The sequence below is a fragment of the Gambusia affinis genome, linkage group LG22 (assembly GCF_019740435.1).
Source record: "Gambusia affinis linkage group LG22, SWU_Gaff_1.0, whole genome shotgun sequence".
NCBI lineage: Eukaryota > Metazoa > Chordata > Actinopteri > Cyprinodontiformes > Poeciliidae > Gambusia > Gambusia affinis.
Window position 1 is genome coordinate 9,690,881 of NC_057889.1, and position 21,444 is coordinate 9,712,324.

The 21,444-nt window shown below is 37.6% G+C and overlaps 3 protein-coding genes and 1 long non-coding RNA gene across 5 annotated transcripts in view; 2 read left to right on the forward strand and 2 right to left on the reverse strand.

Moving 5' to 3' along the window:
- Positions 1–1,100: 1,100 nt before the first annotated feature.
- Positions 1,101–5,391, reverse strand: armt1 (acidic residue methyltransferase 1). The gene is given in 5 exon segments (XM_044106936.1): positions 1,101–2,539; positions 3,039–3,204; positions 4,051–4,292; positions 4,369–4,474; positions 5,307–5,391. Coding segments are annotated over 5 exon segments (1,353 nt in total). The 5' UTR covers positions 5,366–5,391; the 3' UTR covers positions 1,101–1,759.
- LOC122825504 lies at positions 4,875–8,114 on the forward strand. The gene is made up of 3 exons (XR_006369650.1): positions 4,875–5,041; positions 5,278–5,378; positions 6,374–8,114. It is a non-coding gene; the product is annotated as an uncharacterized LOC122825504 (long non-coding RNA).
- Positions 8,115–9,034: 920 nt separating this feature from the next.
- On the forward strand, positions 9,035–18,439 carry zbtb2b (zinc finger and BTB domain containing 2b). The gene is made up of 3 exons (XM_044106935.1): positions 9,035–9,397; positions 13,737–13,917; positions 14,720–18,439. The coding sequence occupies exons 2-3, from the start codon at positions 13,745–13,747 to the stop codon at positions 16,122–16,124; spliced, it is 1,578 nt and encodes a 525-aa protein (XP_043962870.1). The 5' UTR covers positions 9,035–9,397; positions 13,737–13,744; the 3' UTR covers positions 16,125–18,439.
- A 102-nt stretch (positions 18,440–18,541) lies between these two features.
- Positions 18,542–21,444, reverse strand: part of akap12b (A kinase (PRKA) anchor protein 12b) — a 47,996-nt gene continuing 45,093 nt past the window's right edge. For both annotated transcript variants that reach the window (XM_044106938.1, XM_044106939.1), the window contains one exon: positions 18,542–20,558. The gene's annotated coding sequence lies outside the window, so the exon portion shown is untranslated. The remainder of the gene's footprint in view (positions 20,559–21,444) is intronic.

Consider the following 21,444-nt stretch of genomic DNA (forward strand, 5'->3'; position numbering starts at 1 on the left):
TTGCCATTACTGAATCATTATTGGAAATTTTTTTATTATTATAAGAATCCACACTAATTGCAAACATTATGGTCAGGATTGCAGTTATTTTTTTATCTATTAGTTCCATCAGAGCATCAGTAAATAACGATTTGAAGATATGGAAAAATGCAATTAATGTGCACTTTATAATAACACTAAATCTTCACTACTCAACATGGTGAATTACAGTCACATATTGGATAATAGTGTTTTAATATCTTGTATGCTGTGATGAAGCCCATCAGTAATTGCCAATAAAATGACACAATGACTTTTTAAATCCTGGTCACATATCTTTATTGCAATAAGGATCACAACATATTGGAGAAAAAATTAAGTTCATTTTGTTCACCCCGAACTGTCAGACCAGTAGAACCAGGTGATGACTTAAATGTTTCAGGAAACGCATACTTACCAAAATTACTCCAAGAGTACATCGACAAATTATTCAGGAGGTCATTAGCTAACACCCCCTTCCACTCCCCAAAAGACATTTGGCAAAATATTCTGCAAACTGGAAGGAAAACCCAAACTTTCTTCAAGCTGTGTGTTCTGTTGTATCAGGGTTATAATTATCAGCATTTCCAAAGAGAACATGCTGTTCAAATGGCCTGCGGTTGATTTGTTGTTCAGAAGTTGGAAAGGCTGTCGTAATTCATAGATTAATTCTCCTCTCTACCAGAAAGCCCTGATTGGGAATGTCTTATCCATTTGTTAGCTTAAACTCACTTCAGTCATGGTTTAAGTGGTAATTACTTTTTCACAAGGGGCAAGACTGTTGAGTTTATTTTTTCTTTAATAAATAAAGTAATTTCAAAAATGCCATTTGTAATTACTCATGTTATATTTGATGGCCCTATACATTTGAATGACATAAAAAGAAAGAAGTTTGTGAAATATCAAAGACTTATTAGGATTCTAATTCAATTTTGCTGGTTTTATTCACCATTATTCCAGTCAACATTTTAACATTTGGGAGAAAAAGTTTTAATTATTTCAACATTTCATTTATGTTCTCAGTAAAGGAACAAACGGAAAATATTTGTTTCATTAATATATTAAATAAGACCTGAAAATAATCACTTTGCTCCAGGAACCAGTTTAATTAGTAAAGAGGTTTTGCTTTTTCCTCCAAAACAGAAGCAGCACATTAAAGTCATATCACTCTTACACCATCTCTTTACCCACTTTTATTACCATCAACATTTATTCAACTGAGGAAACTAATCTTCCACAGTGCTAGATCAGTTAAATGATTTTCTTGTTTTGCAATTTGTGATGAATCAAAAAGAAAAATCACAAATAACCATTTTAATACCACCAATATTGCAGCTTTAGGTTAGATTTAATAAACCCAAAACATAATTTTTGCTTTTCTATTCTATTCTGCATGAACTGTAAACATTCTGACTTAATTCAAAGTGTAGGATACACAAGTTATCTGCAATGTAAACCAAACGTGAGATATTAGCAATGTAGACAAATGTACAACCATTGGCAGCTGTAGTTCAACTTATAAGTCATTTGTTTAACAATTATGACATTTTAAATATTAGATAGCATTGATATATATTCAGCATGTTCTTGTGCAATTTGTGAAGAAGTTTGAAGTCCTTAAAAAGAAACTTTGATAACTTTGTTTTGTTATGGCTTAATGGCAGCACCTAATTTTGATGCTCTCTTACAGTAAAATCTGACAAAGTCCAGTCATCCCAGTCTAATCCTGAGGGCAAGCTTACTACTCCAACTTGGGGCTGTGGAATTGAATAACAGCATACTTCCCATTGGTCATCCATGATGGGTCTTGGGTGCTCAGCTTCTCCCCCTGTTCCGGCTGCAGACCGACCTGCACATTGGCTTTGAGGGTTCTCAAACTGCAGAGTGGTGCAGGCTCAAAACCTCTCAGTGCAGAACAGAAATCCACCGTATGGCCCCAGTCTCTGTCCCCTGTCAGCTTCCTGTAGTTGAGATCACCTTTAAATAGCACCAGGTCTGATTCCTGCAGGGTTGCATACAGGTCGGGTGCATCAGCTGCCATGTCGCAGAACTCGTGGGGCTGAGTCTAGAACGGATGGTCGTGATAGCTCCAAATAGCCTCTTTGAGATAGCTCTGCCACTGGTAGCCACTCTTACTCATCCACTTATGATTGGCTGCCATAGTCTGCCGGATGGTCCACTGAAAGTCGTTAGCCGTGACATCAGAGACGAACCACGGGAAGCATTTGCCGTGAAAATGAATGTGACGCGCGAGGCCCGAAGACACCAGAAAATCTGCTAAGACTAAGTCAGTGACCAGCTCAAAGCCAGCATTGTCAAGCACAATGTCAACTCTGTCTGCAGTTTTTTTCCCTGACCCCTCTAGCCTTCTTGACGAATTAAGAGTCAACCACACCATGTCGGAATCATTCACCAAGATGAAAGACTGTAAGCTGTTGAGGGAATCTATTGGACTAGCCTTCTGGGAGTTCTCTTGACCAGCAGAGATGGAAAGATCACATTTGTTCCCCCAAAGAGAAACCTAGAGGAAGTCGAACAGAAAAAACAGAAAACCATGTGATCCTTTTTCTTCTCAATCATTGGTGTGATTCTTTGTAAATGTTACATTATTTTACCAGAAAGAAAAAAATTGGGGTTTTGTAGGAAAAAAACCCTTCTGTTCTGCATATGGTACTTAGGTTACCAGTGTATCCTAAATACCGTACAGATGGATTACATTTATCTATTCTAACACAACCATGTTAATGTTATAAAAGAGTTCTTGATTTTGAAATGATTTATAAAATAGTGTAAAAAAAATAGTGATATGGTTCACATTTAGAATATTTTGTTGAGTTAAGATGCAGTTTTAATTCCACACTGGGTGACAGTTACATTTACTTTTTGGTCATTTGTTTTCTGGAATATTTAACGATCATACATTTACATATTCTAATGGGACTCATTCTCCTGTTAAATCAAGCCTGTATGCTGCCCCTTACTCTGCAGAGAACTCAATACTATCTGTTAAATATACTGACCTGGAGCAGTTTGTTGAAATATTCAGACAGCTGGTTCTCTGACAGCTTCTCCATGCTCTTCTGAATGTCTCCCAGGTAAGTACACAAAGCCATCACAGCCTGCTGAGACTCAAAAAAACTTTGGGTCTTTCCCTCGTTAAAGACGTCAAAGTTGTTTATTGGAGGACTGAAAAAAAAAAACATGAAAACAATCAAAAGAAAATTTACTTCTAAATAAAATAAAATATAGCTAAATACGCAACATAAAGGTGAATACATGGTTTTAGTCTCAAGGGAAAATATCCATTTTAAATAAGACCTTGTTAAATATACACTTCTTTTCAGATGGTTGAACATATCTAATGTCAACGTTTTGGATTTATCCCCATAAAGAAACCATAAAAAGCTTATTGAATGGAAGAGTCAATGAACAAAAAATTTACAAGTTCAAGACATAACTAGCGGCAATTTAAAACCTCATATTTTTTAGAGTTGGAATAAAATTGATTTAATTCAAGACATGTCCTGGAACTATAGAAAACCTGTAAAATATGCTAAATATTTCTATTTCGATTTTAGTATGGTGAAAATGTGTTGAGTCCTATTTAATGACTCAGCAGAAATTCAGCAGAATTTTGGTGTGTCCATGAACAATAAAATATCTATTAATACATCACCCTAGCTAATTTTGATCTCACGCAACCTTGAACTTGTATTGTATTAATCTATTCCCACTAATAATTCACTGTAATGTAATTGACTAGATCACCAACACACTGATTACAAGTGATACTATACAATATACTATCACACTATATATGGCCTGGCTTTTAAAACATATTTTCAGCTAACAAAATTGTTAAAACAATCAAGATTGACCACATTTCTACAGAACTATAGGTAAGCCAAATAACTCTGGATATCATTTTTAATAAAAAAGATTTTGATGATAATACTTATTGTTAAAAACATTATAGAAACAATTATAACATCAGAAGACTTATGTTAAATAAAAAAGGTACATTCTACTCACTTAAGCCAGATTGCCTCTTGTATCCTCCTGTACATGTAGCACTCCACATACAACCAGGGTGACTTGAACCAGCTAACAAGCTCCTGGTCACCCAGCTGGCTCTGCTGTCTCTGCATGTACTGGTTCCAGGACTCTGTGTCTGACAAGCCGTCCATCAATTCCAGTAGTGGCTTATCGGTTAGTAGCTCATTCCTCAGCTTAGACAGTAGAGATATTGCTTGTTTCTCCGCACTGATCCCCTCCTTTTCAAAGGAGAATAAACTTTTAAAACAACCCCTACTAAACATTGAAAATTAACTGCACAAAAACATCTCTTACCTCTCCATGTTCCTCAAAAAACTTGTTTTTGTTACGATGTATTGTGTCTATAGCTTTAGTCAAAATGGTTGGCATTCTGTCTCTTATAGTCAAATAAGCAAACGACCTAAAGAAAAAAAAAGACACAAGCTGCTCAGAATTAGATGCTGAATAAAGAGCCATTCATCTACATTTACTCTCTTCTAATCCACAACACTTAATCAAAATTGGGCAAATATTTTTCTAATCTAGACTAATGTAAGACTATAAATCAACTTCAGTTCTTGAAACCTATATTTAATTGTAAAAGCCCCAAAAGATTTTAACAATATTTCTGGGCTTCTTAATCACCTTATATGCAGTAGAGCTTGAAGATCACAATACACAGACAAGTAAAACCTAGACAGAATTATTTTATACAGAGATTCTATAAAACACAGTTTTCAATTCACTGAATTGTTTTGTAATTTAACTAAAAAAAAAATGCAATTAATAGCTTACAAGGGATGCAGCTGAGAGCTCACCACCTACAAAGGCTAAACATGGACAGAATAGTCCAAAACTGTTGAAATATTATGAAACTGTTTTTAATTGTGAAACCTCCCTTCGAATTGTGAAATTTGTGAATTTGTGGGGCGAGCCTGCCTTACATGGTGTCCAGCAGTCTTGAAACTACCCATGACATCAGGTGAAGGTAACAATTAAATTGGCTAATTATTTGGTAGTATATTAACACATATACTAGCTAGGATAAGTCAGACCTCCAATACTGAAGTTTAATTAACTAAACGTGATGCTTGTCTATAAATGCAGACAGAGTAGCTAAAAAAAAATGTTAGCATTGAGCTACCGGTACTGACTGGGACTCTGCTATTATATGACTATTGGTTAAATATATCCTTGTATTTTCCCACAATGTAAAACACACAGGAAAGTCATTAAATTAGCCATCAACATACCCCGTCACTTTGGCAGACAGTGAAGGAGGAACTCCGTGGCCAATTTGACCCGCCGCCATTGTTGTTGCAGAGGTACGCGATTCAAATGTAAACTTTATTGACAACAATTACACGGACATCGCCAAAGTAACCAACTGAAACTTATAAACAAGTTTTTTGCTTGTATTTTAGAAATAACCAGTAACAACCCTAAGCATCATTCTCTTCAGATTTTTTAAAAAGAAGAATTTGATATGTTTATATTGCTGTAGAGTCGTAGTGTTACGTTTGTTTTGACTTAGTTGTGATGCTGCCATCTAGCGGCTGAAAAATAGACTGCAACTTCAATACTTATTCAAAGACGACGTTGCCCTCACATTCATAACAGGTTTTTAGTTATTGTTTTAAAATATGTTCACTTTCGGAATGTCTCTTTTTGGAATTGTTACCGCATTGCGCATGTCAAGTTTGTTGTTTCTGAACGCAGCCAGAGCATCCTGGGTTGCCTGGAGCGACAGTTGTCATGGAGATATTGATTGCCCTTTCAGAACAGGGCAGAATTCGAACCCCCCTGGGGTCAAATTAATGGATGCCAACTGCCGTTAAACTCTAAAAAGAACAAGGGGAGTGGGCCCCCCACGCTACCCCAAAGCACAACCCCCCACTCCCCGGGGCTCTTTGGCGGGAAAATAGGAGGGTTTAAGAGGCTATCTACTGGGAAATAAATTACTCTTAAGTGAGTTTCAGTTAAGCAGTCCAATTAAATATTAATAGCATAATATATGAGTGTGTAAGAGGAACAGAATATAGTTAACATCACATGTGAATTCAGTTATCTTAGCTTGTAATTCTGTAAATGTAAATTTGCTGTATTGCCTGTTGTGATATAAAACAACTAACCTGTAAAATAGAGACTTGGAAGAACATTAGATTTAAGCCAAGAGCTCATATGAGGGATTGAAGGTTTGGATACAGGATAGGGCTTCCTCCAAGTTTGAAGGACATACCCAAGTGATTGGCCACAGTCACATTTTACAGGCTGCAAAAATCTATCCATTAATCCTGGCCATGTTTTTCCCCTCTCTCAGATCACTATAGGAACAAGCAGGCCTGTCGTCAGGATGCTGGGGTCCCTGAAAGCAGGAGTCCAGCTGCGTCCACCTCCGGTGTTCATCCACCACGGGCCTCCCATCCCCCCGCCGGGGCCCTGCCTGGCCGGATCTGTTTTTCTAAACCGAGAGAGGAGTGACTCACCACTCCGGTTTTAAAACAGGCCAAGGACGAGGGGGAGGGCCGCACCACACGTTAAAAAGCCCTGTTTAAGCGGGCCGCTTTCAGCTCAGCACAGATGCACCAGACCTGCTGGTTTTACTGTCTGGAAAACTGTGCACTGGCACAACTGTGGCATTAAAGTGTTTGTTGCAGAGCATGTTGTTGATTTAAAAATCGATTACTGCAAGGCAAATCAGTTTAACGGAGATCAGAGATGGGGTAGTCATGTGAAGGTCCAGTCAGCATCTTTTCAGAAAAAACTGCTCTGAGAAAGAAACAGGAAGAATTACTGAAAAGAGGCCGTATGAACAAAAAAACAAAACTAAAACTAGTGATTACAATGTATTGATCTTTGTGACAAAACAGTAAGGTGACCCAGCGATAACATAGATAAGAGTTTATCTGCTTTTATCAATGAACCCCTGCTGTGGGTCTTTCAGCAAACGAAACATGCTTTTGTTCATCTGTCCTTTCCCCCTACTAGTGGCCTCTTGTCAACGTTTTGTTTATAACAGGTATATATTACTTTATTTTAGGGCTCTGTGCATGATATTGTGTACCTCTTTTTATATTAGCAGGGTAGAAGCTGAAAAGAACCTTATGAGTTCTGCTTCACAGGCTTTCTCCCCCCTCCTGTATCACCCAAGTCCATTTACATAGAGTCTCCGCCCAACCTCCTCCTGCAGTGCATGCATTTTTACTAAGCTACAATTTGCTTAGTCTGGTTCTTTTCCTATTAGGTAGAAATGCTTTAAAGGTCTCAGGGGGGAAAAAAAAAGGCTGTTTACACTGTGACAACCTCAACCAACTTTCTGATGACAACATCTGATGACAAAATATTGACACAAATCCAAAGTGCAGTTGTGAGAAGGTCCTCCTACACTTCCTGTGTCTCAGAATAGGCAACATGTGTGGTTTAGCTGAAGTTCTGTTCTTTGACACTGTTCTTTCCTCTACTGAAACCTCTTGCAGTGAAAAGGTGAATTTTCCACAGAGTTAGTAATTTCATTGTTTATAGCAGTCAATATTTTTATTGCTCAATATTCACTGCCTATTTTTGCAGTAGTATGAGTTATTTTCAGATTGTGTTGAAACATGAACATCTTGTAAAAATCATCATGTCTGTATTAATTAAGCTTTTTAAATCACATTTACTAAAACTACCAACAACACCCAAATAAATATTCATATAACTTCTGTGATTTTGATTGATATGCAGTAATGTTTCATGTATTACAAATTTCACAATGGAAATACAGTGTAGAAGCATTTGAAAGTAAAAAAAACCTAATAAAAATAAATTAGAATTTAGAATAAAGTACATAGATGTGGAATAATTGTACTCATTTGTTATTTCATCATACGCTCTTTTAGATGTGTTCTTACAAAAGGTTAGTTGTGTGTTATTTTTAATGTATATTTTACCTTATTACATATTTTACTTAAAAAAAAGTTTCACATTTAGTTTTTTAACTACTAGACGGTAAATAACTTAAAACTTTTCTCTTTAACCCTTTTACAACCAAAATCATACATAGTAGAACCGTAGAATTGTGACTGGTCTTTATTCTCTGTTGTTTTTGTGTTGTTTTTTTTTTACTTATTACCATGTGATGTATTTATTTTATGATGTATTTATTTTTTGTGTCAACTTTTACTCGTTAACATTTGTTTGTCTATTAATTATTTTGTACAGCAACTAGGTCAGTCTTGCTGTTTTTAAAGTGCTTTATAAATAGTCATGGTTAAAATAAAAACACAGTGATTGATGAGTTCTGCTGCTTTGTTGAAACAACTTCAGTTTTCAGTTTTTCACATTTACTTAATATTACTGTAGTCATGAATAACAGTTTAGAAATCCCAACAAAAATGAATGCCAAATTCCATTTGCCCTGTTGGGATTGTAGTAAGAAGGTTAAACAAAATCAACAACTTGTAGGTATTTAGCATTAGTGGTTTATTCATTACTAAATAACATCAGAATTGGTCACATTTCGAACAAGCAAGTTAGATCCCAAAGAAAAACGGAAATGGGTTTTAGACAGAAAAAGCTGGACAGTTGTAATAGTCTTACATCTTTTTATTATTAAGGGGATTTTAACCATCTATTAAAACTTAAAAAAAGTATTTCCGCTCTGTAATCTTAAATATCAGGCAACATTCTTCTACCTGTAGTAAAATTTAAATCTGAGACACAACATATGCTGATTTTGCTATTTAAAAACATAAAAAACTGAGTTTAGAAGAAAATGCTAAAATATCAAAGCTGTAATCTGGTTTACCTAACTTCATAACTGTTCATATTTTTGTTTAATAGATTAATAGATAAATAATATATAGACAAAAATGAGTTTGTAATGTAAATTTTTAAAATGATCCGCTATAGCTGGAACATATTAATTCTACCACCACTCTATTGTTATATTGAGGCGTTGCTACCACTATACGCTGTGACTGTAGCGGTTGTGTCTCGCCGGCTGTCAGAGAAAGAAACAGAAAAAATGGTTGGTGCCACGACGGTTACACAGTGCGGGAAATTAACGTTAACTCAACCGCCCCTTCAACGGATTTTTACAACGGCTGCTTTTTTCCCTCATCTCTCCCTTCTCTCTCTCTCTGAATGTTTTCTTCTTTCTCCCCACTCGCAAGTCATGTGATTGTAACGTAAAACCCCTAACCGGAAAACACCGACGGACGACCCTCCGCCGCCAACGAATGCTGCGTTTACAAGGAACACAGTTGAAGCTGCAGCGAGCGCAGAGAGGACGGACGGCTGGGTCTCCGGTAGCAAACAAACAAGGGCGATACGGAGGAACTCCGGTGATTTCAGCAGAGCGCAAGTACGTTTTCCTAGCAGTACATTCATATATGTTCGTTTAGCTAACACTGGTTCGTTATTTTTGCGGTTCGGGTTGTTTCTGGCCAACTGTAATTATCACGGGGAAGTTAAAAGAAACGCGTTCGTGACCAGCCCCATCCCCCTTGAGTCTCGCGCTGTCTGTTCCTACGAGCGCGCGCGCACGTTCGTGCATGTGTGTCCGTTTTCTCGCGCTAGCAACCACGGGAGACCGACGGAGTCCTCTTGTTTTAATGTGGTTCCCCACGATTATTCTTCGTGTGATTTTGCTGACATATTTTGTTTACCAGATAGAAATATTTTATTCCTGCGTCATGTTTACCTTTCTCATACGCTTTCCTCTCAGGCGGTTCACTGTGTATTTTCAGAGTAACCGAACGTCTCACTACGGAAGCGACAGTTCCACGTGTCTACATCACAGCAGGGGCGGTGCTAGATCTTTACAAACAAGTTGGGAAAGACTTGTGGCAGCTTATTACACCATGTGATTTAAACTAGTGTCATTTAAGGCAACTCTGTAGTAGTCCCAATAAATTATGTGATCAGGCGCATATAGCAAACCCCAAGATACTTACGGTTATTTTCTAGACAAATTGTTTCAGATATGCCCAAAATGAACATGTCACGACTTCAGAAACCTTTTGTACTGTATATATATTGATAATCCTGTAATAACAATATAACTTTTAATAAAATCAGCTGAAAAGACTTTTAGGCCTAACTCAGGGTTTCTCATGCATTGCTGAAATAAAGTAAAACTATGTTAAGTCAGTAATAACTAACAATTTTCCCTTTTAAGTGGAATAAATTTAAACTTATGCTTGTTTATTTGTTCATGCATTACTTTATATGTTTTGTTATAATTTGTCTTGTTAGCACTGTTCCTCTGAATAACAAAGTTCCCTGGATGCTATTCCCAACAGGGCCTTTCTGCATGCAGTTTGTAAATTCACTTTATTAATGCGTAGTTTCTCTGTGGGTAGCCCAGCTACATCGGTTGCCCTTAGGGTTGTTTGTGAAGAGATGTTTGTCGTGTTCGCCTTTGATGTGCGTCATGATACACTGGCAAACCAATCCAGGGTGTACCAGTTTCTGACACAAAGACTGCTGGTGGTAGGCAGGGATATGGAATGGATGGATGCTGTATAAGTGTTATTGTTAATTTTTTTATTTAACCTACAGTCTGCCATGGACTTGTTTAATTTTTCTGTAAATGTTAGACTGTATTCAGTGCTTGTAGGTAGAGCTAAAGCAAACAATTTTCTGCTAATGTGGTAATATGTAAATATGCACCAATCAGTCCACTAAAGATCAGATACAAATTGGTACAATTTCCAGAAATCTGAAGATAATTAAACTAGTTATTTGCAAGTATAGACATCACGGAAATATTTTTAATATTCTTTGAAATATGGCTTGATTCAGTTAGGTTATATGAGAAATATCTGTGAAGAGTCATTTTTAAGTTGTGTCACATATCCTCAGTTTGATTTAGGTCTGGTCGTTCTAGCTCATGAATATACTTTGATCTGAATATTCAGTAATAGACTACATTAAAATAATGAAATATAACCCCAAAAATACCTGTTAGAATTAGTAAAACAGCCCTGCAAAATAAAAGGCAAAATATTTTGCTCAGCTAGAACTGAGACTCAATGAATATGGAAGGTTGTCACACTAGAATCCGCTTTCCTGTCTCAACTTTATTTCATTCTCTTACAGGCTTTCTCCCAGGATTTCCCAGTGTTAATTTTCCCATCAACTCTTGGTTTTTGTTTTGATACTGCAGTTAGAAATTAGAAGATGACCAATAACGTTCTGCAATAACAAATGAGAAAAACCTCAATATTTTTCTGTAATTTTATCATTTAGCCCCTAGATCTGTGGTAGATCTGTGAACAACTTTTTAACTAAGTGCCTGGCTATTAATATCTGTACATTTTAACTTATCGGACCGATACCGATATGTTAAAAAAACAACTCAAGTTGGCCGATACTGTTGTTGATACAGATTAATAGCATCCCTAATATACAGTTTATGGTATGTGTTATTTCAAGACTGGCCCACTCTTTTATCATTTTTGACCTTTGGTATTTTTTCTTTGTACTTAAGTTTAACAAATTAAAAGCAAAAATCTGATATTTTAAACAATGTACTCGCACTGTGTTAGTTGATTGTTTTTTCTTTAAATCCTCCCTAAGTCCCTCATCAAAGCTTTTCTTTCTCCACGCTGGTGCTAAGACAGAACCTTGACATTAATATTTAATGTTATTTAAGATATGATTAGTCTCAATTGCTGTTAAGTGTGATTGTTATTTAAACCAGGAGGTACAGTTTAATACTATAACAACTTGCTACTGAAATATGATCTTTATTATAGGAGAAAATTTTGTGACCATTACCCAGACTATAATTAAAAATGACACACTAATCAAGCACCTACCATAGAAAACTAAGCAATGGAAAAATTAGTGATGTAATCACATTAATATATCTATTATTGTCTTGTGAAGCCAAAGAACATATGTATGCTGTTTATTTCATTCTCTACAAAGGTTTGGTTTGAAAGCATAGTGTTTAGAAGGACATGTGTGGAAACAGCGTTTTAAACATTTGTACTGTACAACACGTATTTAGCTGGTGGTCTCCTTGGGCCCGCCCGCCCTCTGCACCTGCTGAAAGTGGTTTCTATTGTCTCCTTTAAGCAGATGAGTAATCAGATTTGGGTCAGATCAAAAGATCAAAATATTTGTGTTAACATTATTATAGATACATATTTTTACTAAGCTATTCAGGTTAAAACATAAACCACAGCATCAAATGCTATCAAGATTCTGTATTTTCTTCAGTTTTTCTATTTTTTAAAAGCTTTAAATGTTTTTGTTTAATCAGGGTTTAATATACCTGAGGGAACATTCATAATGAGTAAAAGTAGAACAGTAGTTTTTAGTTTCTTAGTGTGTGTTGCTGTGGAAATCCACAAGTTTTCAGATGGATGTTTACCTTATGGTTTTCTGGATTGAAAGTTTGCAGCAGATTTCAGATAATTTTGAAGACTCAACAACGATAAATTATCTGGTGCTGTCTGTCTTTATTTGTGCTGTTGGGGAGAAAGTGTCAGTGGAAGGAGAGTGACCCATCGGCTGTTTTCATACTTCTCTTGAAGGGGGTAGAACCAGCTCTGCCTTGGAATGTGTGTCGACACCCATAACCCTGATCATGTGATGGCCTGGAGCCCTCTGGGTCCTTTGGTGACCTTTAGGGTCAGCAAAACTCATCTCATTGGTCAGCAGAATGCAGGCACCTCTGAAATGCCTCTTAAGGCTGACTTTGAGTGATTGGTGCTTCATCAAAGTAAATTTAGTTGAATTTCTAAAGCTTGTTTATGGTCAAAGCTGTATAGATTCTATTTTTAATCCTACATTTTTCTTTTAATTAAACTTCTTTCTAAGTGTTTTGTCATAGCTAATGATAATCTCTCCTTCACCAGAAGGAACTTATTAATCTTAATTGTAGGTCGATTACTAGCATCAAGCATTAATGTTTTAAAACATTTTGTTAATCATCTTAGCGAGAGTCCAAAGAATGCACCCCTTTTCCTACTTGTTGCTGTGCACTGCATATCAGCCGGCCGAAAGACAGCCAGCCTATTAACACATTAAGCAATGGAAAACTACAAATCAGTTTAGCATAGTTTTTCAATGTTGTTATGCATCAAATAATACATCTATTTAACATTATCATTTTATCTTTAAAAATGTATGTAATATGTTATAGGTAGTAGTAACTGATTCATTTTACTTTTAAATAAAGCAAATGTTCCCTAACCGATTTTATACCTTTTTTATACGATTTTGTATGATATTTTGGTAATCTACTGAAGTTCGTCATACTGTCACAATTTTTGACTGACCCATGCTTGATCTCAACTATTTTTTTGGTTTATATGACAATTTTATTCTGACAATTATCAATAGAAGTCAGTTAAGGACTTGTGTGCATAAAATTTATGGTACTATGAAACAGTCAGGTTGTTGGTTATAGATATCTGGAATTCACAATTAAATGAACTAATTCTAACAGAGGTGTTTTGTTTGACCAAACCCCTTTTGTTCCTCACTGTTTACTTCTGTTTGATACAGAGTCGATATATAGCCTCCATTATCTCTTAAGTGATTCTTTACAGCTGTGCTACGTTAGCCTTTGTGAGGTAGTTAGATCATCACTGACAGCTTGAGCCTTTGTGGTCACAACAACCTCTCGTCTGCTGCTTGACGGGAAACTTATGGCTTCTTGTGTGTGTTTGTGTGTCTTTGTGCAGGTTGAAGAATGGAGTTGGCCAACCATGGTCTTATCCTGCTGCAACAGCTTAACGCTCAGAGGGAATTTGGCTTCCTGTGCGACTGCACTGTGGCTATTGGAGACGTCTTCTTCAAAGCTCACAAAGCGGTCCTCGCTGCCTTCTCCAACTACTTCAGAATGCTCTTTATTCACCAGGACAGGTAGGAATAAATGGGTCCTTCTCTGTGTATATAAAGATAGAAAACAGATGTTGAAAGATAGAAAACAGAAGCTGGCCTGAGTCAGCTGTTTGTAAAACCACCTGCTCTGCAATTACAGCTGGAGGGTTTTTTTAACGTATGCTTTCAGTGACTTATAAGTTGACTTGTAATTGGTTGCATTTATTTTATTTAGGGATGTCAGGCTAAAAGGACCTGAATACACATCACACTTTTTATGACAAAATTCTGCTAAAATGACTTAAATTTTTTGGTTGATTTAGGACAACATGTGGAACACGTCAAGATTTCATTTAAAATAGCATATTTAAAATGCACGATATATCGGCACTAACATTGGTATCGGTCAAGATTAGTCATTTTTCGGTCTGATAAATAAAAATGGGCCAATATTAATAATCAATATTTATTTCCATCCTGTTGCCATTTGTTTCTGGAGGGAGAAGGGAGCATTTTGGTCAGGTGATAGTGATACAGAGCAGGATTAACTAATCGAAGCCGAGGAGCAGTGCTGGAGTCAAAAGGCGTCTGTGTGCCGCTGCCAGTCTTGGTCAGGATTCTCTTGCAAAAGACAATTATAATCTCCATGGGATTTTCCAGGTGAAATAAAGGTTAGATGAAATGAAATGACAAAGACATGAAGTATGTATAATAATGGTTACTGGCAACAACGACAATAGTAATAAAAGATATTGATATCGGCCCAGATTTTTAAGTCTGCGCAACTCTAAATTAAAAGCCTCTAATCTTTTCCCACTGTTCACTGCAATGTGTTTGGTTTCAGTGACTGCGTGCGTCTGAAGGCCGCTGACATCCAGCCAGATATCTTCAGCTATCTCCTCAACTTGATGTACACAGGCAAGCTCGCCCCCCAGCTGATAGACCCGGCGCGTCTCGAGCAGGGAGTCAGATTCCTCCACGCGTATCCGCTCCTGCAGGAGGCCAGCCAGTCGGTGTATTCCCACCCCGATCAGAGCATCAACCTCTCCACCTCGCTCTACGGCATCCAGATATCCGACCAGCAAGTGGCGCTGTCAGCCAGCGTACCGGCTCGTCGACAGCTCTCCTCACCCTTTGACTTGGAGCAGCTGAACTCAGAGGGGAAAGTGTCCTCCCCCGCCACGATGTCGTTCACAAACGCCCTACTGTCCAAGCAAGCTGCATCGCCCCCTGATATCGAGGCCTCAACCAGCAGCATGAAGGCATCTGGTGAGGAGGGGGCAATGGACGTACTGAGCGCAGATGGTTCCTCCGCCACTGCGATCCTCCATGTAAAGCCGAGCATAATGAAGAGAAGTTCCTCCTTCAGGAAGTATTACTCATGCCACCTCTGCAAGAGCAGATTCACCCAGAGAAGTCTGCTGAGAGAACATCTCCTGCAGCACACACAGGCTCTTCAGCAGGCAGCAGTGGAGCCGAGCAAGGCTCCACTGCTGCCTGCTGTGATCAGAGAGAACAGCTTGTTGGCAGAGGGGTCTTCTAAAGGAAACAAGGCCGGCTCGAGCGCCTCAGCCACAGCTGTGGAGATCATCAGCGACAGCGAACAAACTCTCGTTTCAGGTACCAACTCTGACTCTCCCCAAGCAGAGGTGTCCACCTCCACGTGGGGGGTGGGAGGGTTAAGCTCTCAGGCAGACACCCCGCCTCCATCGGACATCGCAGACATTGACAACCTGGAGAATGCCGACCTAGACCGCGAAGTGAAGCGCAGGAAGTACGAGTGCTCCACGTGCGGACGCAAGTTCATTCAGAAGAGCCACTGGCGCGAGCACATGTACATCCACACGGGGAAACCCTTCAAATGCAGCGCGTGTGGGAAGAGCTTTTGCCGTGCCAACCAAGCCGCCCGTCACGTCTGCCTGAATCAGGGGGCCGACACCTACACCATGGTGGACCGGCAGAGCATGGAGCTCTGCGCTGCAGGGGAAGACAGCAACCAGATGGAGGCCATGTTCTTGGGCTCCTCGAAGCCTTACAAGTGCAACATTTGTGCGACGACCTTTTCCAGCCCTGCTGAGGTGATCAAACACCTGTGCTTCTCCCAAGGGGGATTAGCAGGACTGCCGGGAAGCGCAGGTGCAGGCATGCTGCTGCAGCAAGAAGATGTCTCCAAAGATGAAGGGTCTGATTTGTCCAACTCTGGCACCCCACCAGAACCAATAAAGACTGAGGAGATTCTCGTAGAATAGCAACCAAACTGTTTTTGTCAGTTTTAACATGTTTGCCATCTAAATTATGGTTAAAATAGGTAAGCTAAAGAAAAATTTGTCAGGGTATGTTTGCTAGATATTCTTAACCTTTATTTCATGATAAAGTGCTTTAAATGTGTAGACCCTAAGAGTGCTAATTATAAAGATTTCTCTCTATACAATCATCAAAATTACACACACATTTCACTGAAGGCTTTGGGTTAACCAACAATAAAACACTGATTTGTTATGCTGTAATAAACTCTTTGCGTGCAGCTGTCTGCGCTATTTAAACATAGGAAGAGGAAGCTGAGGCCGTCTAGAGTTGTTAGACATCAAGAGTTGCAAAACGCTGATACTCTGCTACTGCAGGGAATTTCCACATGGGCAGAAATCTAGACATATACTGGCAGCTGCAAGCACAGAGACAATCTATGTGTCCGTCTTCCATCCTCTGATGTTGGCTGAACAGAATAAATATGTTTATGTAACGTAACGACCATTCACCGCATCTTCTCCGGCAACCGGCTATGTGTGTGCCTCTGTGCTTAGTGGTGTCTCAGTAGGATTACCGTCTTTTATTCCTTGTCACACCGGACGGAGAAACAGGCTCGCGTTGTCTAAATTTATGCCACTTTGTTTGTTTTCCTCACACATGCCGGCCCTGTTATGTATTATATAACTCTTTGGTTACTAACACTGTAGCAACATGTTCCATCCAGACCCTCAATCTGAGGCTGTAGAATATTGTAAATCATGTGTGTTTTCATATAATTCATTTGAATCTATTTCTGGATCCCTTTTAAAGTTTATTTGATGTTTTTCTAATTTTATACACAGCGCTATATTCATAAAATGACAATATATTTCAAAGATGTAAGATTATTAGTGGACTGATCGCTTCCAAAATCTTAACATGTGAAGGATATGAATAGACTTGTGTTGAATTGTTAAGAAGGTTTTTCAAAGTCTTGCCAAATGTGTGCTAAAGGATACTTGTTGTGTTAAAAGGGAAATAGTTTCTTCTATATTTTAACATCGTTTTTTTGTATTTGTATGTTTTTAGTTTCTGCCCATACGAGAATAAAGAAGTGATAGAAGGTTGCAACTTTTAGAAAAACATTGTAGAGGCCTGATTATTTCAGCTATCTGGACTGGAAGTCATATCTCAAAGAACAAGATGGTTTACACATGTTTTGTTGGAATATGAAATGTGTTTTATTGATCTTCCATATCAGTTCTTGTGCTACTGATGAATAGAATTAGAGTTTTTTATACATGTTGAATAAATGAGAAGCTCACATTAATATATTGTGTATAATCTTTAACATTATTTCATATGTATGCAGATAATCTAAAGCTGCCAAAGAGTAAATTGTTCCCTCTCACTTTAAATATTGTGCTCCCCCCCCATTTATATTATAAATTTCTGCAAATTTTGATCTTTACTCCAGTACCTAGACTGGCTTTGAGCTTCCCATTCATTCATTCTATAATGTTTCATATTAAAATAATTAATTCTCTCTCTATAGATATTGAAATTTCTTCAAAAAAGCTATTTTTCTTCTCTTTGATTCAGCAACTCTCATAGTGATACTGGTGAAATGTATGTGTAAACTAAAGCACACAAAGACATGTTTGATTAACAGGAATTAATTTTAAATGTCATGCTTGAATAATGTTTAATTATAATACTTAATGTGGTCATTCTCGTAATAGCTTTTATAATTTCTTTATCCCCTATTCTAATGCTAGAAATCTAAAGTTGCAGGATTTAAATTTGATCCAGTTCACGCAGTCTGTAGCTAGATGGCGCTGTTTTCTTTTACTTTCCGCTCAGGTTGAAGGAAAAGGAAACTGTCAAATCTGAACAGTGATTGTTCACCAGCTGTTTCTATTTTACCATGAATCTGAGTACTTTTTCCTTCACTTGCGAGCTGTCAGTGATTTTTCTCATCTTGAAACTGATCAAATTTCAATGCTACTGTCCCTTGATTTTCCAAACAAATGATCCAGTGAAATATGCACACGTCATTGGAAATTCTCCATGTTCAGTTGCAAAAATTAATGTCTGTGCTCAGTCTTTTTCTAAACAGCCAAACATCTCAGGAAGTTGAGAAGTTTGACTTCACTGTCAAGCTGTTGGTCATTAAATAAATAGTTTGGGACTATTGTAAAGAGTATGCAATGTAAACCTCTTCCTGGTGCCCATTTGACATCTACTGTGACGATTCTGTGTTCTCAGGAATGTAATTTTATCTGTTTGAAACTTTTTTTTGGCCATGAAGAAAGAATAAAAACACGTCTTTACATAATAAGGGATTTTGTGTCGTGATTACCAACTTGCCAGTTGAGTTGCAAATAAGTAATTGTTTTAAAAATATTTGACTAATTCAAGAAGCAATAGAGAATCCAGACACATTTTCTCTAACTTTATTGAATGAAATATAGACAAGTTTCTGAATCCTCACTATTAACAGCTTGGAAAATATAAAAGACAACTATGACCATGCTACATGAAACTTTTGCTAAATGGCTGCAGGTTATTTGTTAATATTAATATTACAACAATATTATTTAGGTACATACAGGAGGTATACAATTTGTACAAATGTTATCAGGTTCACAGTTGTGGGTTACAAACAGAACAGAGGGCTTAAGATGAGTGGGGTGGGCTCTAGAAGCTTATCTTTAGCAACAAATGCAAGTCTTTAGTTTTCTAGCTTTCTCTAATCATTCTTTCTTCTTTTTTTGTTTTTTTACATAAAGCAAATATGGATCTTTTACACACAAGATTGGCACCTATACTGTGGCACAAATGTCCACATCTTTTAACTTAAAGCTGAAAGAAATGCCAGCTTTTAGCACTGCTAGCTTATATAAGCCACTAAATTAAATTTCACTGATTATAAAAGCACCTCTACATGACTGACCCGGTGCTATTCTTCTAAAGTTAATCAGAAATAAGCCGCTTTGGTGGTAAAGTCTAGTTGCTGGACTATTCTTGAAACGTCCTTTTATAGCAGAGATACAATGCCTGACTCAAAGTAGCTGTGTGGACACTTTGGGAAGCTAATTGGATGCAACTGGTGTCCTAGTCCTATGATCGATGGAAAGACCATGGCTCCCTGATTAATCCTAACTGAATTTGGCTTTTAGATGAACAGAAAAAATGAGCTTTTGTATTTATTTCTGGTACCATGAAGTTTGTGCCTTTCTAAATCATCCCTCGCTCTGTTTGTGTCCTCCCTGGTGCCAGTTTTAATGAACCTGAGCGATAGCGCTTGGTGAAGAACACAACATTGTGCAGAACTAGCTCACCTTCAACGTGACCCCAAGAAACCAGGGATTAAAAGGGTGTAAAGGGTTTTTTTTTCCATAAGAAAGTGGTGAAAAACACACTTTCTGTGTTTCTGCACAGAAAGTGAAGAAGTAATTAATCAAGAAACATTGAACACCATACACATAAAATGCTTTGTGTTTTGTCTTAAATTCTCGCCGAACCAGTGTTAAAAACTGGCATGTGTATTCTTTGTAACACAGCAAATGCTTCTGCCACATTATAAGCTCATAGTATTTTATTATCACATTAAACAATGTCTTTTCACAGTATACCAGGCAGTGAATTTGTCTTATGTACATGAATCTCATGAAATATTAAGTGGGGATGCAGAGTGAAGCACACAATGTGATAAATTCAAGCACGTGGTGCATTATTTTAATCTCTGCTCCTCTGCCTGTGGAATAACACTTGTACCATGACTGAGTTATATTTACCTACAAAGCCTTGAAATAATTTTCTTGTATGCAACGGTTTTTTTATGTATATCATTATTCAGCCGGATGCAATTTATAAGAAAGTTTAAGACGTGTCCGCATCGATGTTTAAAACAAAAAAATACCTGTTGCACGACAGCAAAACGTGATGTCCTTACAATAAACAAAACGAGACAAAATGAAAAGTAAAAATAAAACACATATGTTGTGAATGAATGAATAAGCAAGATATAAATACAATATACATGATAATAATCACCCATCTTTTCACCTTCTCACGCCGCTGCTACTATACACATAAGAATTCACACTCCTGCATACAAAACACTTCCACTCTTCTCCACCAGGTTGCAGTGGGGGTAATGAAAAGTCACTGAAGGTACACAGGTGTGATAACAAGCCAAACAGGATATTTCTGAGGGACTGGACATGCATGAGTGTTAAGGTGAGTGAGGGTGCAGTGGGCCGTCATGGCGCTGTGACAGAGCTGCAGGGGAGAGTCAGAGGAGGGAGAGGAGAATCTGTTTCTCAGTCTCTCTGAGCAGGATGGGCGAGGTTCAGTCATAGGTGACACCACAGAACATCCTCTCTCATTTTATCTTTCTCTCTGTCTCTTCCTGGTCCTGACAAGTGCGTCTCCCAGGCAATGGTGCTCACCTGTGGATGAGGCAAAAAATATGGTTTTAGAACAAGAGACCACCTATGGGTTACCATACAGTAACCCATAAGTGCAAATTTAAGTGATATGTTGTACATTTTGTGGCGACATTTTTTTAAGTCCAAAGTCCAAAGCAGACTTCTATCATTTAAAACCAACTCTGCTTCCAAAAACATTAAAGCAATTTGTGCAGACAACAATTAATGGACCTTTAAAGCATCATTTTCATTTCCAGTAGACAGCTCTGTACACCAAGAGCCAATGTTCTTTGTTTTTTCTTTCTACACAGGAAATCGGACAAGAAACGTTTATTTGAAACAGGAGTTAGAGTGCAAGCAATGATCTTCCTGTGTGAAACATACTGAAAATGAAATGCAAAGCAGTTTTGGTCAGAGTTACTGTTGGAAAAAAGGAAAATGATGTACAAAAACTGTTTTTAAGTTATTTTATACATTTTGACACCATATTTCTATTAGGTAGTTATGCTTAGCTCAACTGTTTTTCATGTTCTGCTCTCAGTATATGTTTCAAACAGGCAGATCATTTGTGCTGAAATGCGTCCTTGCTATTTTTTTCATGTAAATAATGACCTGCAGACATGATAAAAGTATATTGAACTGGTTTCCCATAAACCACTATAATGTTTTAGTGCATGGAGTTGTTTTAAGATGGCTGAAGCTGTCTTGGTCTGCAGTCCTCTTCAAGTTGCTTCAGCTAATCTGGATTCATACTAAATGCACTGCAGATACAATGAATACAGGATATGACATAAATAACACACAATATTAAAACTGAAAAATTACAACAAATACTTTATATTTGTATACACTGCAAAAGAGTAACTACTCCCTTAACAATTTTTTAAATTAAGTTCTTGATCCAGTT